Below are 18,358 nucleotides of genomic sequence, written 5' to 3' on the forward strand. Positions count from 1 at the left end.
TTAGTTATTTATGATAAAAAAGATAGGAAAGAGAAAGTAAAATAGAAATTATAAAGTTGAAAGAGGTATGTATTTAAATGTTACGAGATATATTGACTTACAAATGTAAAATATTTTTAAATATTTTTATCTATTTTGTTATAATTTTATTTAGTTATATCCAATTATATACAAAGTTAATTATTTATAATTCTATATTAATTTTAACTGTAATTAAAGCACGTGAATTCAGATTTGCTTTATAAATTTTATGGATTTCAACCGAATTAATGTTAATATTTAGAAATAAACATTTCTAATTATATGTATGCATTAGACATAATTGTAATATTTTTAGAAAGAAGGATATAAGATTGTTAAAACATACATTTGAGCTTCTAATCTTGATATATTTTTCTAAATGAGCTCTTTTAACTTCAATTCTATACAATTTGACTCAAACTTGTATGGCTTCTAAGATTGTTAAACCTAATATTTTTAAGCCCTTAAATTCAATATGATTAATTTTATATTTTTTCTTCATATAATAACTTAACGAACAAAGTTTGAAAAATAGGGGCTCAATCAAAAAATATAAAAGTTTCTTAGAGGCTCAATTAGTAAATCAAATAAAATTTACAAATTTAAGCAACAACGAGGTTAAAGAATGAGTTAATTGTAATAAAATTAAACAATGGAGAACTCAACTATATCAAAATGAAGTTAAAGGGCTTAATTATGGAAACACATAAACTTAAGGGGCTGAAATATGTATCATCCACATAGAAGAATAAACCGACAATTGGTCAGAGCGACTGGACGACAGACCGTCAATTGTAAGATAACGGAAGATTAAAATACTTCTAAGTTCTAACATGCTTATCTGGTTTCTAACATTTTTTTCTTTTGTTTTGATCAATGGTGTTGGGTAACTTTAATTTTTACAAACTAAATTTTACTTGGACGGTGAAGAGCAAAATAACGCACTGCGGTAAAAAAGTAAAACGCTAATGCTACGTTTGTTTGTGGCGGGAAAAAAAGACTGAAGCAACAACAGTGGCCAGAAGAAGTTGCTCAGATTCCCAAAAACCCTAAAAAATAACAATTCACAGGAATTTCCCAGAGTTTCGAAATTATTAATATCTCCATCTCACGACACAAGTTCCCTTAACAAGAAGAAGCATCGTTAGCCACCAGAATTAAAGGAGAATTAAAAGTTTGTCCGGTAAGTATGTACTGGTTAGCCACCAGGAACGCCGTCGTTTCACTCCCCAAGTGGCGCTCCTTCACTCTCTTCCTTCGTTCTCCTGCTGCAACCAAATTCATTTCTTTTTCCCGCTCACCGCTGTTACTGTAAATTCTCTCCCCGTTGTCATATTCGACTCGTGCTTTTCTTAAAATGTTTAGTTAACTAATTTTCAAAAAATTTTGGTACTTGCTTTAGAATTTGAAAGGTAAAAGGTTACTTCACTAAAAATCTTGTGAATACATCTGTTTGTGGTAATACTTTGACGTAAAATCTAGATTTTCTTAAGACTATTTTTTAATAGAAGTGGCTTATAATATATAACCTAATTAAAGAAATGTGTTGTTTTGTTTAACAGAAATAGCAGGAATGTTGAAAGGATAAATTGCTTAAAAGATGGGAAAATTTTGAAAGGGGTAACGAGAGGTAGCAAGAAACTTAAAGCGTCGAATAATATTTTGGGTGATAAGGATCTCTCTCACATTATCTGGTGGAAGGAGGTGAATATGCTCGCTGATTGATTCATATGTCTTATGAAGTTTTATAATTGGCTGCATGTTTTTGTTATAGAAAGAATGGTATTAACTGTTGTCGCTTTGTGTGGATCTTATTTGCAGAGGCTGCATCAGTGCAGGAAGCCTTCTACTGTTCAGCTTGTTAAAAGGCTTATGTATTCGAATTTGCTTGGCTTAAATGTCGAGTTAAAAAATGGGAGGTAATCCCTTGTTACTTCCAGGATATCCTATTACCATTTTGTGGCTTGTTTCTTATGTGCATTTTTGTTAGAGAGATTATGATTGGGATGGGATAAAATAGAGCCCGTTCTGAAGAATTTCAATTATAGGTTTATGATGGAAAAAAAAGTAAGAATTTTTTTGTCTAATAAGGGTGACAAAACAAACCCATGAATGCAAGCAGTAAACTCTTCCCCATGGTAAACCTCTTACACTCTTTACACCCCAACCCCAAAAAGAGAGAAAAACATAACGCATGAATTTTGCTAAATGCAGTCTGAAAGATGGAAATCTCAATTGGGAGATGCTGCAGTTCAAGTCAAAGTTTCCACGTGAGGTTTTGCTTTGCAGAGTACGTGAGTTATCATCTTATCATTGCTATAATATACGCTCTCTCATATTAGACATTCAGTATATTATTTTAAAACAAGCAGTGATGAACAAAACAAGTGTTTGCATTTTCAGGTTGGGGACTTTTATGAAGCAATAGGAATAGATGCTTGTATTCTTGTTGAATATGCTGGTTTAAATCCTTTTGGTGGGTTACGCACAGATAGCGTTCCTAGAGCTGGCTGCCCTGTTGTGGTATTGTAATTATATACTTTATCCTTTATAATTGATTTCATTGACTTAAAATAAGTTCATGATCTCTTATTGCCTTCTGCAAACAAATGATTAATTTTATGCTCTATAGTTTTGTTATGCCTAAAGATCTAAATTATTCTGTTGCCTCCTTGGTATTGGAAAAGAGGGAGAGTATAGGCTGATGTCTAGGTAACTTAAAGTCTTTAATGCCATTTAAATTTTTGAATTAGACTTCCATGATTAACTGAGAGTATTGTGGAGATCATATATGGCTGAGTTTATGAGATGGGAATATTAACCATCATGTGGATTGGGAGAGTTATAATACACAAAAGAGAAAGTTGGCCCCCGGTTGCTTGATGTGGATTTTAGTGCCAAACCAGTGATAGAGTCACTGTAGAATAGGATTTGATTTGTTTCTGATATCGAGTCATTCTAGATGAACACAAGGATGTTCAAGTTTTACTTTTTACTTTTTTTTTTAATTTTTGGACTTTTTGAACTATTTTTCTTTTTGCACTATTTATGATCCTAAGTAGAAAATGCTCTTAAATTTACTAGTAGAAGAATGCCGCCTTTCTGGTCTGCTTTATTACTTTGCACTTGCTTGTGCAGGCGTTATTTTCTTTTCCTGTAGTTTCACAGCATAATGATTTTAGTGCATCATGGGATGCATGTATGCATGCATAATTATTGCGTATGCAGGCATATTGAATGAGAAAATATGTATTTATAAATGAAGCTGCATGTTTATGGGGTAAATTTGATCTGTAGTCCTTGACGTTAAGTGTGTTTTTCATTGCTATCCTTAAATTTCAATTTGTGTCACAAATCTCCAAATATTTTAGGTTCAGTACCATTAAAATCCTTTTAGCTTTTTTTCGAGAAAAATTACTAAAATATGAAATGATATCATACTATTATAAAATTTTCAAACCCATGCAAATATTAAATTTATATCAAGCTATGATTCCACCTCATATCACGTTGAAATTTTCCAAGCAGGTAAAGAGGGTTTTGGTGTTATTAATATTTAAAGTGCAAGGAGGTCTGATATAAACTGAAAATTCAGGGACTGAAAAACTCGCTTAAAGTCTTGGCTGCCGCGGAAATTAACCCCACATTTATATGCTTATATAATTTGGTTTGTAAATGTGTGCCCTTAGAAGATCTTTATATCTGTACATGGTCAAAGCTTTACCCTGTATTCTAAATTGTTCTTTCTGCAGAATCTTCGGCAAACTTTAGATGACTTGACACGTAATGGGTATTCTGTGGTAAGTATAGCAACTATTTGGCTGCATTCCTCTGTTATGAAATGAACCCAAACTGAGTTCTTATATTTATTCCCTTCACATGCCATAGTAAATAGAAGCTTCTTGTTTTATTTTTTTTTTCTTTGGTCATTTCATGAAACTTCATCAATTATTGTTCTTTGGCTCTCATTCCTGCATGCCTGCTTAACATTGATATTTAAACATATCAGCTTTGTACTGTCTGGTAAATTTGTTCAGTGATGGTTTTGCTCTGGTTTTTGTAGTGCATAGTGGAGGAGGTTCAGGGTCCAACACAAGCTCGCTCTCGTAAAGGCCGGTTTATATCTGGGTAATTGATGTGAATAATTTGGTATAAAATTTTTGTACTAATATAACTGATTTGATGTTGCACATTATAAAGTGATTAATGAGAAAGCATCTCTTCTATGATATTGCTTGTTGTGTGAAGCAATTGTGGCGTTCACATGGTCCATAAACTGAGCATGTGTCACAAGGCTGACTTTTGGAATCACTTGACTATCATTTATGTACATCTTAAATGAACATCTGCGATATGATCTTTTGCACTAACTCGGTGCAGTTCCAAGAAATGGAAAGTTGATTACTTGAATATCATTGTGTAGCTAAAAAATGAAGATAATTTCAAGCTGTCAACAGCTACATGTAGAGTCTGTTATGATTGAACACTATTGTGTAATGCCTGGTAGAATTAACCTAATTTCCACATGAATCTGGACTTGTTTCTAATGGGAGCAGTTAACTGTAATGCACATTTTGTAGGGGAAAAAAAGCAGTTTTCATCAAGTTCCAGCAAAAAACTACATTTGGTTAAGCCTAGACAAGGGAACCTTATAATAAATCTTGTGGCTTACAAGTGCGCTGCTTTAAAGACTGCAACATTTACTGAAATGAGGCCACCAGTCATTTAATTCTTTAAATGGGATCTACATGTACTAGACCTTAATGTTTTAGTGGGACATTTGAAATAGTTTTACATCCGATGGTTGAATAGTTTGACTATACGCATTTTTCTTTTTGGGGCACTAGCACTGGAAATTCAATTCCCTACAATTTCTTTTTATTTATTATTATATTTATTGTTATCATATTTGTGTTTTATTTTGGTTATTAATATTGTATCATCATCTTCATATTCATTTTTGTTATTACTATATTGACAGTAATACTTAGTAATACTTGACAATGACATCATATCTTGTTCTGACTTGTTTCTATAAGTATCCAGGCATGCACATCCAGGCAATCCGTATGTATTTGGACTTGCTGGGGTTGATCATGATCTTGACTTTCCAGAACCGATGCCTGTAGTTGGTATGAAATAATTGTCAATTGCATAAATTAGTAGCATTAGCAGATTTTAGTGCCTGAAAGGAAAAAGGAAATATTCAATCATATGGTTCTTATAGTTTGTATGATATCTATGGCATTTATAGGGATATCTCGTTCTGCAAGTGGTTATTGCATAGTTTCTGTCTTAGAGACTATGAAAACATATTCATCAGAGGATGGTCTTACTGAGGAGGCTTTAGTTACCAAGCTTCGTACTTGTCGCTACCATCATCTATTTCTTCATGCATCTTTAAGACACAATTCCTCAGGTTTGTATTCTTTTGTTGTCTTGCATTTCAGGTTGATATTGTTGTAGAAATGGCAAAGTGAGTGTTATAAGAACTGCTGTCATCTTCTTTTTATTTCCAACATCTTGAATTCATCCCCTTTCAGTTGTGACTTGGTGAACATTAGAAAATGACGTCCTTTCAGGTCAATGGAATTAACTCGCATTTGGTACAAAGTTTGCATTCCCACTATGTTTTCTTGTTGTTTTCTCCCTTTGGTGTCTAAAAAGATAAATTAAATTCGAAATCTGCCATTATAATCAGTTTTTGGTTCCATTTTAATTCCACAACTAGGCATTGATTTATGACCAAGTATCCTTAGGAATTAATTTTCATCATGTTATAAATCATATATTAATTTGTTATTAAATTTTAATAAATATAAAATATAATTTTTATAAAAAAAGAATATATTGAGTACTTGAATTTCATTCGAAAGTAACTTACAACTAAAATACCAATATTTATGGGAAAACAGCAATTATTTACAAAAATAATGAACAAACTAAGTACACAAGCACGCACATAGTTAGAAAACCGAAATAGAACAAGAATGTAAGTCAATAAATACGAATAGAATATGTTTTAATATAATTGAATGTGAAGTCTATATTTGTGCTTTAGTACAGCTTGAAGATTATTCAAGAAGGGCAATTGAACAAAATTGAAGCAAGAAAATACATTTGCAAAGAAAACGAACCTCCATATTTATATATGCACGATTTAATATGTATGAAATTCGAGAAATTTCGTAACTCCAAAGATCTAAGAACTCCTATCTTAGTTCTAAATAAATAAAAACCGACCATTAAATAAAATTAATTAAGAAGATGAAGATGTTATTGTATGATGTCACTTGTCATGAGCTTAAACTATTACTGTAGTTATAAGAAAGAGCAACTTGTAAATTTTTTATGAACTCCATTTTCAGAGCTCAGTGTTATATTATTTATAAAGGCAAGGTACAGCCTGTTTAAAATGGCCATTTCTCTTACTCTAATAGTGTCCCATCAGAGTAAAATTGAACCTAAAATTGCCTTTGAGTTCAATTCCTGAGACAAGGGATGCACACTTGCAATGTTTGACTGGAGTGGATTTTATTAATTGAGATGGTGCAGGTGATAGGTGACAAAATGATATTGCAGAAAAAGAATTAGAATCCTGCTGGAACCTCAGGGGTATGCTGCCAATCTGGGCGATTCCATGAGGTTGCTTGTCCATTGTTTCTTATTCTGACCCTGAGAACATTTTAAAATGGCCTAAAGCAGAAAAAGAAAAGAAATATATTACCTTCCTCTGCCTTTGACTGCATTTCTTGTAATTTCATTACATTCCTTGACATGCTTGTACAAAGAGTATTTGATTTGTATTAAGAGGAATAAGAGTGCCCTTATAGCTGTATTTGCTTATTGACCATCAACCCTCCACTCCTGGTAAAATCCTGCATCTTAATTTTTTTGTACCATATCTACTCTTTGTCTTGCCTTCTCGATTCATTTCATGTCATTGATCTTGCATTTGGATAGTTTCAGTTAATTTTACTTTTTTCTTCCCCTCTCCATTTCATGCCATGCGAATGTTAGACTGCATCAGTTCTTTTCCGCAGGAACCTGCCGTTGGGGAGAATTTGGCGAGGGTGGACTATTGTGGGGAGAATGCAATGCCAGACATTTTGAATGGTTTGAAGGCGATCCTTTCACTGAGCTCCTGTTTAAGGTGCAATTGAATTATTTGATTACTCTTGTATTGTTGTATATTCTTTCTTATTACAATTTACTGATGTTAAATCTGATGTTTTATCACAATTTTAGGTTAGGGAGCTTTATGGTCTTGATGATGGAATTGCATTCAGAAATGTCACTGTTCCTTCAGATAATAGGCCCCGTCCACTGCACCTTGGAACAGCAACACAAATTGGTGAGATTAACTTTTTAGAAGTTTGACTTCATTTTTCTAATTGGTGCCAGCCAATGTTACGGTGGGTATTTCATGCTTTCAGGTGCCATACCAACAGAAGGAATACCTTGTTTGTTGAAGGTGTTACTACCATCCAATTGCACTGGTCTACCTGTATTGTAAGTGAGATTTTCATATTCTTCTTTCCATAAAATTGTCAATTGCTATTGTAATTTATATAAATTGTCGATTTGGTTTACTGGTTTATTGATGAGCACAGAGAAAGGCACAATATGCCTTTCCCTTTTCCTTTGTTTTAACAGAGGTGTTTGTTTGTGGGTGTGTTTTGGGAGAGGTGGGACATGAATATTGGTTCTGCATTCATCTTATGCTGTTCATTTAAAAGAAATTTAGTTGACTTCCCTTTCTTGGATAGCTTCCATTCATATTAATTTTACTTGAAGTTTCCTTTGTTACTCTTTCAAACTTATTATCTGATTGAATAGTGATTCCCTACTGAGTTGCATTCTCAGTTTATAGTAACCTCTCTGGATGCCCCTTTTCTCCCTTGTTGCTGTGGCATAATAAAGCGAGTAGTACACTACTTAGTTTTGTTAATTGTTGATTGCTCAGATATGTGAGAGATCTTTTGCTGAACCCTCCTGCTTATGAAATTGCATCAACAATTCAAGGTGAGCTATGATATATATGTTGTTCATTCGGTTATGAATTGATATGTCAAATCACACATGGAAGCAAATGCAAACATGCAATACCATTTCGCAAAGGAGCGGTGAAGCAAAATATGTAAAATTTCCACTTTGAGTTTGCTGTTGTTTACTTTGACAGTATATCCTTTTTTTTTTTTTTTTTCATTTTCTCTGTTTATGCTTTACATTGTTATAAAATATTTATGTAGAAGTTCTTACAGAACTGAACTTTTTTGGCAGCATCATGCAAGCTTATGAGCAGCATAACATGTTCGATCCCAGAATTTACTTGCATTTCATCTGCAAAGGTTATTTTGATTTTCTTACGGATGTTATTTTGGCATAAAAGTATTAAATCTATTGAATGTTTTCAATTACGATGTATGCTCAAATGCATATAATGCGTCAGTAGTTGCTCAAGCTAGTCCATCTACACTATTTCATTGGTCATACAAAAAAGTTGAAGAGAAATTCATTGTGGCTGCCATGTGGAAACATTGCGTCCATGCTATATTTGAATTCCTTTAACTTCAGCTTTGTGATATTATGAAACTCTGGTCCTCGTAACTACATTGTAGATAAACAAGTTGGAATAGTTAGTTACTGACTTGAGTTTAAGCGCCAATTTTACAATGACTGTTGTTGCTGTCACATGCTGTTGATGTCCCCTGAGAGTTCCATATATGGCGTGAGTTCAGGCAGTATGAAACTGCGAGCGGCATGAATTTACATGCAGTCTGAACCGACATTGATCGAAATCCAATGCATAAAGCTCTTGCCTTTCAACTTTGGCACACTTTTGCTGAAATCCAGTATCCAATGGTTATTACTAGCTCCTGGATGTGAACATCTTGGAAATGAAAATCATGCTGAAAGTCTCTCTTAAGTTTTGTTAACTGAACATAGTCAAACAATTAAATCATAGGCTCCTGTTAAATTTAATATCTTAGGACTCAAATGTTAAGCATAAACTTTTATAAGCCTCTATTTTATTGCTTATACCCATTATTGAGCTGCTTCTCAAGGCAACCATGACATTTCCTAAAATTACAATATCCTGAATTACTATGTTTAGAAGTTTCAAGTCCTGTCATTTTATTATGCTATGCAGTCTCTATTGCAGCTAATAATATGTGCATTTTATGCTTCTTTTTTTTTTATGTGTCTGTTCCTCCATACACAATATGATTTTAACAAGTTATCTTGATGATTTAGAATTGCAACTAAGTGTAAATCCAACTTCTTTAGGAAATCTGTTTGCTTTGCATTTTATACATTTGCAATGTTGTTGGTGTTATGAAGAGTCACTTCTTTTACTTTTCTTTTGGTGATATTTATCTGTTTCTTGCTTCTTACTTTTAGTTCACTTTTTGCCTGTTATTTGTCTTGTTAGGTGTCAAGCATCTATTCTTATGTCCAATTATGCTACTCTGTAATTCTTGTTTTTGTGTTTATGTTCTCCAGCTGGTGAAGCTTCTTGAACTGAGGGAGGCTAATCATTTAGAGTTTTGCAGAATAAAAAATGTTCTTGATGAAATCTTGCACATGCATAGAAACTCTGAGCTGAATGAAATTCTAAAGTCATTAATGGATCCTACTTGGGTGGCAACTGGTTTGAAAATTGATTTTGAGACCTTAGTAAGTTGAAGCATTCTACCTTGTTGAGAATTGGCATAAACTTTACTTTGTTTGCTCATATGGTTATAACTTATAAACTCTTATTCTTCTAGGCTTCATAGAAGTGATGCCTGGTTTTGTGATAAGCTTAATGCTCGGTATTTAAATGGGACAGACACAAAAATGATTAATTGTTAAAGAATCTGAGACTTTAATTCTCATAATTAAACTTTGTTTATCGGCATTCAATAGTTAGTTTTTAGAGTTTGTTGTTGAATTTCAAAGTTCCTTTTTTCTTTTCCAGTCTTTCCCCTTTCATTGGTTAAGTATATCAGTTGGGTCATTGATTTCATGCTGTTATGCCCCAAATACTGTGTTATTTTTGGACACTTGTTTTTGAAGATAGCAACGTGCTAAACACATATTAATAAGATCAGATTGATTAATTCTTATTCTTAGTTTAGCTTGCTTCTTTAATGAATTGGTGATTTGTGTCAATTAGTAGCGAACACCTTTCTAGTTGCTCCACACAAGTCTGGGTAGCAGCTAATAGATACTTGATGAGTCATGTCCAACTTATTACTTTTGCTATTTCATTTTTAGTACTCCTAGATCTAATTTGCCATAACATTTTTTTGCTTGTTTTGTTCAGGTTAATGAATGTGAATGGGCTTCAGGTAGAATCTGTGAAATGATCTCTCTAGATGGTGAACATGACCAAAAGTTAAGCTCCTATTCTGTTATTCCTATTGATTTTTTTGAGGATATGGAGTCTTTGTGGAAAGGTCGTGTGAAGAGGGTCCATATAGAAGGAGAATGTGCAGAAGTAGATAGGGCAGCACATGCCCTGTCATCAGCAGTAAGTCTCCATAAGAAACTTTTCTTGTGCTTGCTGCTTATAGAATTTCTTTTTCCAAATTCCAGTTGAGCCCTAGTAAAAGGGCATGCATGTAAACACTCCTATATCATGTCCTGTTTGTGAACTAACCTTAGATATTCAATATGAAAAGTAATTCTCTTTGTATATTCATCAACTATTGTTACACCTATATATGCAAGTTATATCTTTAATATAAGAATTCAAATCAAATACTAACTCTTAAGTAAATTTCTAATTATTCTCCTATTATGTATAACTGTACACTCCTAATTAATATGAAATGAGTGCAAAATATCTTTAATATATGTAATACGGGATGACCCAACTGATAATGTGCTTCAAATGGGGTCACGACTCCAGAACACACTATAGACTTTAGTACTTGTGTCTCAAGAATGTAAAGACCTCCCAATTCATGTCCTTTACCAACAATCTTCTTCTTCATAAAATCCTGGAGTAGACAGAAATCAGGAAAGAATGAGACAAAATAGTTAAGAGAACGAGTGAGTTTACTGACAGAGATTAAATTAAAAGACAAATCAAATAAATTTAGAACAGATTGCAAAAGAATTGAAGGTGTTGGAATAATTTGCCAGACCCTAGAACACGAGATATAGATTCATCTGCTAGAGTAACTATAGTGCTAGGAGTATGTGATTTAAAGGAAGAAATAGACTAGAGTTACCTGTCATGTGATATGTGGTACCAGAATCAATGACCCATTTGGAAGATGATGAAACAAAACATATGTTCATTTTACTTGAATCAGCGATAGCAGTAATAGAAGTAGATGAAGACTTTTTAGAGATTCCTGGTATTGTGAAAACTTGGCATACTCATCTGAAACTACTAGAATAGACTCAGGAGCATCATTAGTAGATACAACATGTGCTGACTGGTTTGATTGATTCTTGCGCTGCAACCTTCTACGATCCTTCTTTACATGTCCTAGCTTATGACAATAGTAATAGACAACACTTCCTGAATCCTGTCCTCAAGTACCAAGATTATCTGAGTCTCCTCTTTTCTTATATAGTTGTCTCTCAGATTCAGAGGTGCGGCTGACAACACCACTATTAGATTGAACCAGTGCTAAATTTTCTGTGCGAAGTACCTTACTGAAAGCTTCTTTCAACGAAGATATCTCAGGGCTAGACAGGACTTGAGATTTGGCACCCTTAAACTCGGAAGGAAGATCATCCAATAAGCTCATAACTGCCATCTTTTCTCTCTGAGCTTGCTGAACTCTCACATCACTACTAAATGGAAGTAACATATTAAGTTCCTCATGAGTGTTCTTAAAATCCATAAAGTAGTCAGTGAGAGTTCCATCATCTTTTTCTGTACGATAAAATGCTTGACATACCTCATAAGTGTGTTTGATATTTCCTTGCCAGAATACATAAACTCCAAATATTTCATCAATCTTTCACAAATTTACAATGATTAATTAGCCCAACCACCTCACTATCAATAGAATTATGGATTTGCAAAAATAAACGAGCATCATCTCTCAACCATGAGGCTTTTGAATCATCATTAGGTGATTCATCAGTTAAGTGATTATCTATAGAAATACTCCACAAATAAAGCCGAACAAATTTACTCCAATCTAAACAATTATATATACTAAGTTTATGTTCTGTGATTTTAGACATCACATTAACGAAAACCAGACACAACAACTGACTTTTTTTCCTTCATATTAGAAAATCAACCTAATAATAGAATAAAAAACCACAACACAGCCACAATTTGTTTTGAGAAATCAAACCTGTTCCAAACTAGATCCCACATTAAATAGATGCTGATCCAAACAGGTAGAGGAATGTGTCGTGGAAGTTGAGGCGAGCAGATGGACGCAAAAAGGACCAAATTACAGTGACAAACGCGCTCTCATGAGCCTCCACGTGTCAGCGTGTGGAGAAGACCCATAAACTTGTGGCAGCGCGTGTGGCTCACGCACTTGGACTCAGGTGACCGAATTCTCTAGAAACGTCAATCGGAAGGTGGCGCTCCTCTTGGAGCAGGCGGTGAAACAAACTGACCTTTGGTAGACAAGCCAAAAAAACAAACACCTTATTGCTAAACCAAGAAAAATCCCTAAATTCCCAAATTGATTTCTAGGGTTAATTTATGTGCTCTTATACCATGTGAACTATATCTTAGATATTCAATGTGAAAAGTAATTCTCTCTGTATATTCATCAATAATTGTCACACATATATATACGAGTTATATCTTTAATATAAGAATTCAAATCAAATACTAACTCCTAAGTAAATTCCTAATTATTCTCTTATTATGTATAGCTCTGTACACTCCTAATTAATATGTAATAGTTGTAACACTGTTAAACTTTAATCTAGAAAATCTATTAGGTTGAAAAGGCAACAAGATGTCATAGAACGGTTGAAAAGGCAACAAGATGTCATAGAAAATGGACTATATAGATGATTTGAAGTAGGGTACACTTAGTTGGGTTCTTTGGACTTAGGAGCAGCCGGTTGTTGTTCAACCCCAACAATGGGGACAAAGCATAGTTGCTTCAATTTTTAATTTTGCAGCTGATAGCTGTTAGGAACCTAACTAGCTGCTGGTTCAAAAGGCTCTAAAATGGAGGTTTTTTTTTTTCCTTTTAAATTCAATAACTATAGCTGTTAGGACCTCTTTGAGTTCTGACACAATTCTTTTGTTAGCATTTAGTAATGATTAATATACATTTTTTTCTAATCAAGTTGCTTATAATTTGACAAAATAATTGAAAAAAGGTGTGAAGTACTACCATACACAATTCTTAAAATTATTATTGTTTTTGTAATGTGCATTAGAACATTTATTTGTTGTAAACATCAAAGGAAAAAGATGAAATGGAGGTCTATTAATTGGTAATTTCTATACTATTTATTGAATCCATAAAACATAAAGAAGGATAAACAACAAGAAAATAATATAGTATATTAGAAAAGTAAGTAATGCATCCTTAATGGTTATTGGACGTATCAATAGTAATAGCTGGAATGGTTTTACCAAACTGTTTACATTCGTCAGTTATCACCTAATAACCACTACCCATCAATCAACAACTGCTGGCTATTAGTTATCATTCAATAGTGTTTTGATGCCATGCTACAGTTTCAATATGATAATGTGGTTAAACCATATTCACTTACATTTGAATTTGTGAACAAATTGTAATTAAGTTGGTCTTTTCAATTGTCAGATTCAGTCTCATATTTTCTCTTCATTCCCCTTCCTCCCCCTCTTCTGGTAGGATTACTAGTTGATTCAAAGGAACAGGTTTAGCAAATTTACTATCAAAAACAACTAATTCAATCATGTCAGAAATGATTGCATAAACCTATTTTCTTAGTGAATAATACCCAAATTGGAACCATCTTTTTCAGCTTGCATTTCAGTCAAGTTGCCAATAATTCTATAATGCAGAGTCCTACTAATCTGTTGAACTTAATGAATGAGTTATCTGGTAAATTTTTTCTTTTTGGATTGTGAAATTTGAAGTCTGGTATGGAATATTTTTTAATTACAACCTCTCATTTGTGTGTTGATATTCTCTACAACCATTATTCCGATCTGATAAAATCAAAAACTTTGTTTGGATTGTGCATCTCTGTAAATAAATGGGCATTTCCATTTAACCTGAAATTTCTGATTTTTGAGTCTACTTAAATATTTGATTTCCAATTTTCATCTGAGTCAATTGATGCAAAGTTGTGTAAATTGCTGATGTGGTTTCTTTATAGGGTTTATTCAGCTTTTATTTGGTAATCTTGCAGTTTGTTTCCTGGTTATATATTCTAGCTTATGATACATGTAGGTCACTGAAGATTTCCTTCCTATCATTTCAAGAATTAAAGCCACCACAGCCCCCCTTGGCGGTCCAAAGGGAGAGATATTATATGCTCGAGATCATGATGCTGTTTGGTTCAAGGGAAAACGGTTTGCACCATCAGTTTGGGCTGGTACTCCTGGGGAAGAACAAATTAAACAGCTTAAACCTGCTATGGATTCTAAAGGTAGAAAAGTAGGTGAGGAATGGTTCACTACCATCAAGGTGGAGGATGCTTTAAGGAGGTCTGCTTCCTTCTTTTTTGTAATTTTTCATATAACGCCATGAAAATTTTCTGTGGTAGACCCAAATTACTACAGTCTATTGTTTTAATTTCTAATAGGTTTGTGATTATTGTTGTTTTACCTCTATTTAGGTATCATGATGCAAGTGAAAAGGCAAAGGCAAGGGTCTTGGAATTGTTGAAGGGACTCTCTGCTGAGTTGCAGACAAAGATCAATATCCTTGTTTTTGCTTCAATGTTGCTTGTTATAGCGAAGGCCCTATTTGCTCACGTGAGGTTGGCTTGTTTAATTTTTTGGGTAACCTTTTCCAGTATTCTTTAAGAAACCGTTACAGTAAATATCACTCCATTTGCTCTGGCAGTGTCTATTTGACAAAGTCCCCGAAATATTGTCAGTGAGCTAAGAGAGTTTTGAATGCTGATAAAGATCTGTTTTGCACTCACTTATATAAAACTTGATTGGATCGGATTTTCTTCAGTTCAGTTAAATATCATCAATTGGAGAAGGATAAAAATTGATTACTTTTCTGACCAAGTAGTAATTGATCCGAGTGAGCTGATAACTTTATGTTATTCCAAGTGTTTTCTTTTAAATATGTCTGTGAATTCATGATTTTAACTCAAATATTGAGTTATGAAAATGAACACACATCTGATAGCATTGAAGTTTATCGCACACTTTTGTTTAGAGCTGCTGTTCTTTGGTGAGGCTAATTACCCTTAGACTTAACCCAGCTGACTCTGGTCATTTTCTCATGCATTAATTGATGCTTGACTATAAGACAAGCCAGTAGCTTTTATTCCGTCATTGTTTTGGGACTTCATGTGTGGGCATATTAATGCTGCTACATTTTGGGTCATGTTTCAGTATATAATACTTGTGTTTCTCAAGCGATATTTTAATCTTGGCTTCATTGAATTATGACAGTGAAGGGAGACGAAGGAAATGGGTTTTCCCCACTCTTATTGCGCTTGATACGTCAAAGGTAGAGTGGAACTTGTCTGATTAGTTGAATTGATATGCTCAAGTTTCTGAAGGCATAGTATTTGTATTCATGTATGCTAAATTCCATCAGTATTTAACAATGCTAGTATTTGACTGAATCTTCAACCACCTTATAAACTCCATGGTGTGCTCCTGTTGTATGATTCTCCCATCAAGAAGTCATTATTTACTTTTATGTGTCTCCTTTGATCTTTTGCGTGCAGGACATAAAATCACTGGATAGAGCTAATGGAATGAAATTAATTGCCCTGTCTCCTTACTGGCTTGATGCAGCAGAAGGCAATGCTGTTCATAATACAGTTGATATGCAGTCCTTGGTTCTTCTGACAGGGCCAAATGGAGGCGGTAAATCTAGTTTGCTTCGATCAATTTGCGCATCTGCATTACTTGGAATATGTGGGTTTATGGTGCCTGCAGAATCAGCCACCATTCCTCACTTTGATTCCATTATGCTTCACATGAAATCTTATGATAGTCCTGCTGATGGGAAAAGTTCATTCCAGGTATTTAAGTGTATTGTGCCTTGTTTATGCTAATTACACCATTGCCTATAGCCACATATTGTCCATCTGATGAAGTATCAACATCTTAGGTGGAAATGTCAGAAATTCGGTCTCTCATAGCTGGAGCCTCGTCAAGGAGTCTTGTACTCATAGATGAAATATGCCGAGGGACAGAAACAGCAAAAGGGACTTGTATTGCTGGAAGCATTGTTGAAACTCTTGATAAAATTGGTTGTCTGGGTATTGTATCAACGCACTTGCATGGAATCTTTGATTTGCCACTTGATACCAAGAACACCATGTATAAAGCAATGGGAACAGAATATGTTGATGGACAAACAAAACCAACTTGGAGGTTGAGAGATGGAATCTGTAGGGAAAGCCTTGCTTTTGAAACAGCAAAGAGGGAAGGGATCCCTGAAACAATAGTTCAAAGAGCTGAAGACTTGTACTTTTCTGCTTATGCCAAACAAGTTTCTCCAGAGAGGCTTGAAGACAACATAAGACAATTTTGTTCTGGTGGTCCACCAAAGGAAGCTACAGCAGGAAGTTTTCATGATAATACAAAATCAGCAAAGAAAATGGAAGTCATAGAGAAGAAGGATGTTGAGACTGCTATAACCATAATATGCCAGAGGAAGCTAATTGAGCTCTACAAGCAGAAAAACACATCAGAGCCTGCAGTTGTGCAGTGTGTTGCCATTGGTGCTAGGGAACAGCCTCCTCCATCAACCATAGGTGCTTCGTGTGTCTATGTGATGTTGAGACCGGACAAGAGGCTATATGTTGGAGTGGTATTTTTCTTTAACATATGCTTATTAATTTTCAGATCATACTTGAAATAGCAGCCAACTAATTTACGTTAACATAGATGAGTTGCATCTTGCCACATCACGTCAGTAATGTTTATATTGTTCCTTATTTAAAAGAAAAAAGTGGTAATGTAAGGGCCATAATGATGCAATATGATTTACTTAATCTATTTTGTTATTTGGCATGATTATCTATGTTGAATTGGCTTCATCTCTTTGCTTTTATTGAAACCTTCTCTTAATAAATTGTACCATTTCCTTAATGTTCCTGCAGACAGATGATCTTGAGGGCCGAGTTCGTGCTCATCGATCAAAGGAGGGGATGCATAATGCTTCTTTTCTATATTTTATAGTTCAAGGAAAGAGCATTGCTTGCCAACTGGAAACTCTTCTAATCAATCAGCTCCCTTGTAAAGGCTTCCAACTGACTAACATGGCTGATGGTAAACATCGGAATTTTGGCACAACCAATCTCTCTCTTGAAAGCGTGTCTGTCACTTGATGCATCTGAGGACCTCAATTCCCACTTTTTCAAAGCATATCTTTATGGAGATAAATGGTTTTCCTGGCGTATGTGTTAGAAAAAGTTACGTGGGAAGGTTTCCAAGGGTGGGGTGGGTGGCTGGGTGGGGAGGGGAGGGGGAGGTTTCCCATTGAATATATTGACAAGAAGATGAGGTAGAATTGAAGAGCAGTGGTTGCAACAATTTTGTTTTTTGTCAGTTGCTTCACTTGCAGGGGATGCGGGTCACCCGCCGGGAAGAGGAGATGTTTCCTTGGATAAGTTGAGGGTAAAATTTTGTTATACATTGATGTATTTTGCGATGTATCTAGTAGTGCCTGTATATTAATTGCTCTATAATTCATACAAATATATATATTTCTCCCTGGTTTCACTTGTTTTATAGTTTAAATGGAATGAACTATGACCCCTCCGGAAATTTACAGGTTTCTAACGTGGTTTCACAGAATAGAGGCATAGAAGTGAAAGGAGTCATCTTATATATGTGCATTGGAAACTTGATGTCATTACCATTCTATAGAACATAGTGCAGCATTTCTTCCTGAAGATGCTTTAGGCATTCAGACATTTGATGTTATTCTTTTTTTTTTTTTTTTCGTTCTCTTTTTACATCAAATTTTTGGTTCTTTACTGGAAGAGATCGGGTATGGATTGAACCCATAAATCCTATTTGCAATCACTTTCAATTTTGTCAATAAGATTACATAAAGTGGTAAAAGATGAAAATCTAGCATGGATCGTTTTAGATTTGTTAATTTCCCTTTTGCAACAATGAATCAATGGCTTTGGTTTTACGCAAATTACTGGAAATATTCAGTGTCATTGGCGTTTTATTCATGGCATCACTTGGCATTTCAAC

General features: G+C 34.3%; 1 protein-coding gene across 3 annotated transcripts; it reads left to right on the top strand.

Moving 5' to 3' along the window:
* Positions 1-957: 957 nt before the first annotated feature.
* On the top strand, positions 958-17,875 carry LOC8265717 (DNA mismatch repair protein MSH1, mitochondrial). 3 transcript variants are annotated; one of them, XM_048378774.1, is made up of 22 exons: positions 958-1,332; positions 1,584-1,725; positions 1,843-1,940; positions 2,236-2,311; positions 2,425-2,544; positions 3,774-3,821; positions 4,085-4,149; positions 5,068-5,153; positions 5,276-5,440; positions 7,065-7,174; positions 7,270-7,375; positions 7,473-7,533; positions 7,988-8,046; positions 8,305-8,372; positions 9,529-9,702; positions 10,334-10,540; positions 14,400-14,656; positions 14,788-14,931; positions 15,584-15,641; positions 15,865-16,164; positions 16,254-16,958; positions 17,251-17,875. In XM_048378774.1, exons 1-22 carry the CDS (start codon positions 1,211-1,213, stop codon positions 17,476-17,478), a joined length of 3,399 nt encoding a protein of 1,132 aa, XP_048234731.1. In that variant the 5' UTR covers positions 958-1,210; the 3' UTR covers positions 17,479-17,875. The 3 variants fall into 3 exon arrangements, with proteins under 3 accessions (XP_048234731.1, XP_048234730.1, XP_048234732.1); XM_048378773.1 differs by having other exon boundaries at positions 959-1,332; positions 7,458-7,533; XM_048378775.1 differs by lacking the exon at positions 958-1,332 and having other exon boundaries at positions 1,682-1,725; positions 2,236-2,315; positions 7,458-7,533.
* The last annotated feature ends 483 nt before the right edge of the window (positions 17,876-18,358 follow it).

This window comes from Ricinus communis, chromosome 9 (genome assembly GCF_019578655.1).
Source record: "Ricinus communis isolate WT05 ecotype wild-type chromosome 9, ASM1957865v1, whole genome shotgun sequence".
NCBI lineage: Eukaryota > Viridiplantae > Streptophyta > Magnoliopsida > Malpighiales > Euphorbiaceae > Ricinus > Ricinus communis.

What these genes read in the sequence shown, in the direction of transcription:
- LOC8265717 (XM_048378773.1), top strand. Translation starts at nt 1,211, where the DNA reads ATGTACTGGTTAGCCACCAGGAACGCCGTCGTTTCACTCCCCAAGTGG. An exon ending in GAGCTGGCTGCCCTGTTGTG is followed by an intron (nt 2,545 to 3,773) that starts GTATTGTAATTA and finishes TTCTTTCTGCAG; the next exon opens with AATCTTCGGCAAACTTTAGA. An exon ending in CTTGCATTTCATCTGCAAAG is followed by an intron (nt 8,373 to 9,528) that starts GTTATTTTGATT and finishes TATGTTCTCCAG; the next exon opens with CTGGTGAAGCTTCTTGAACT.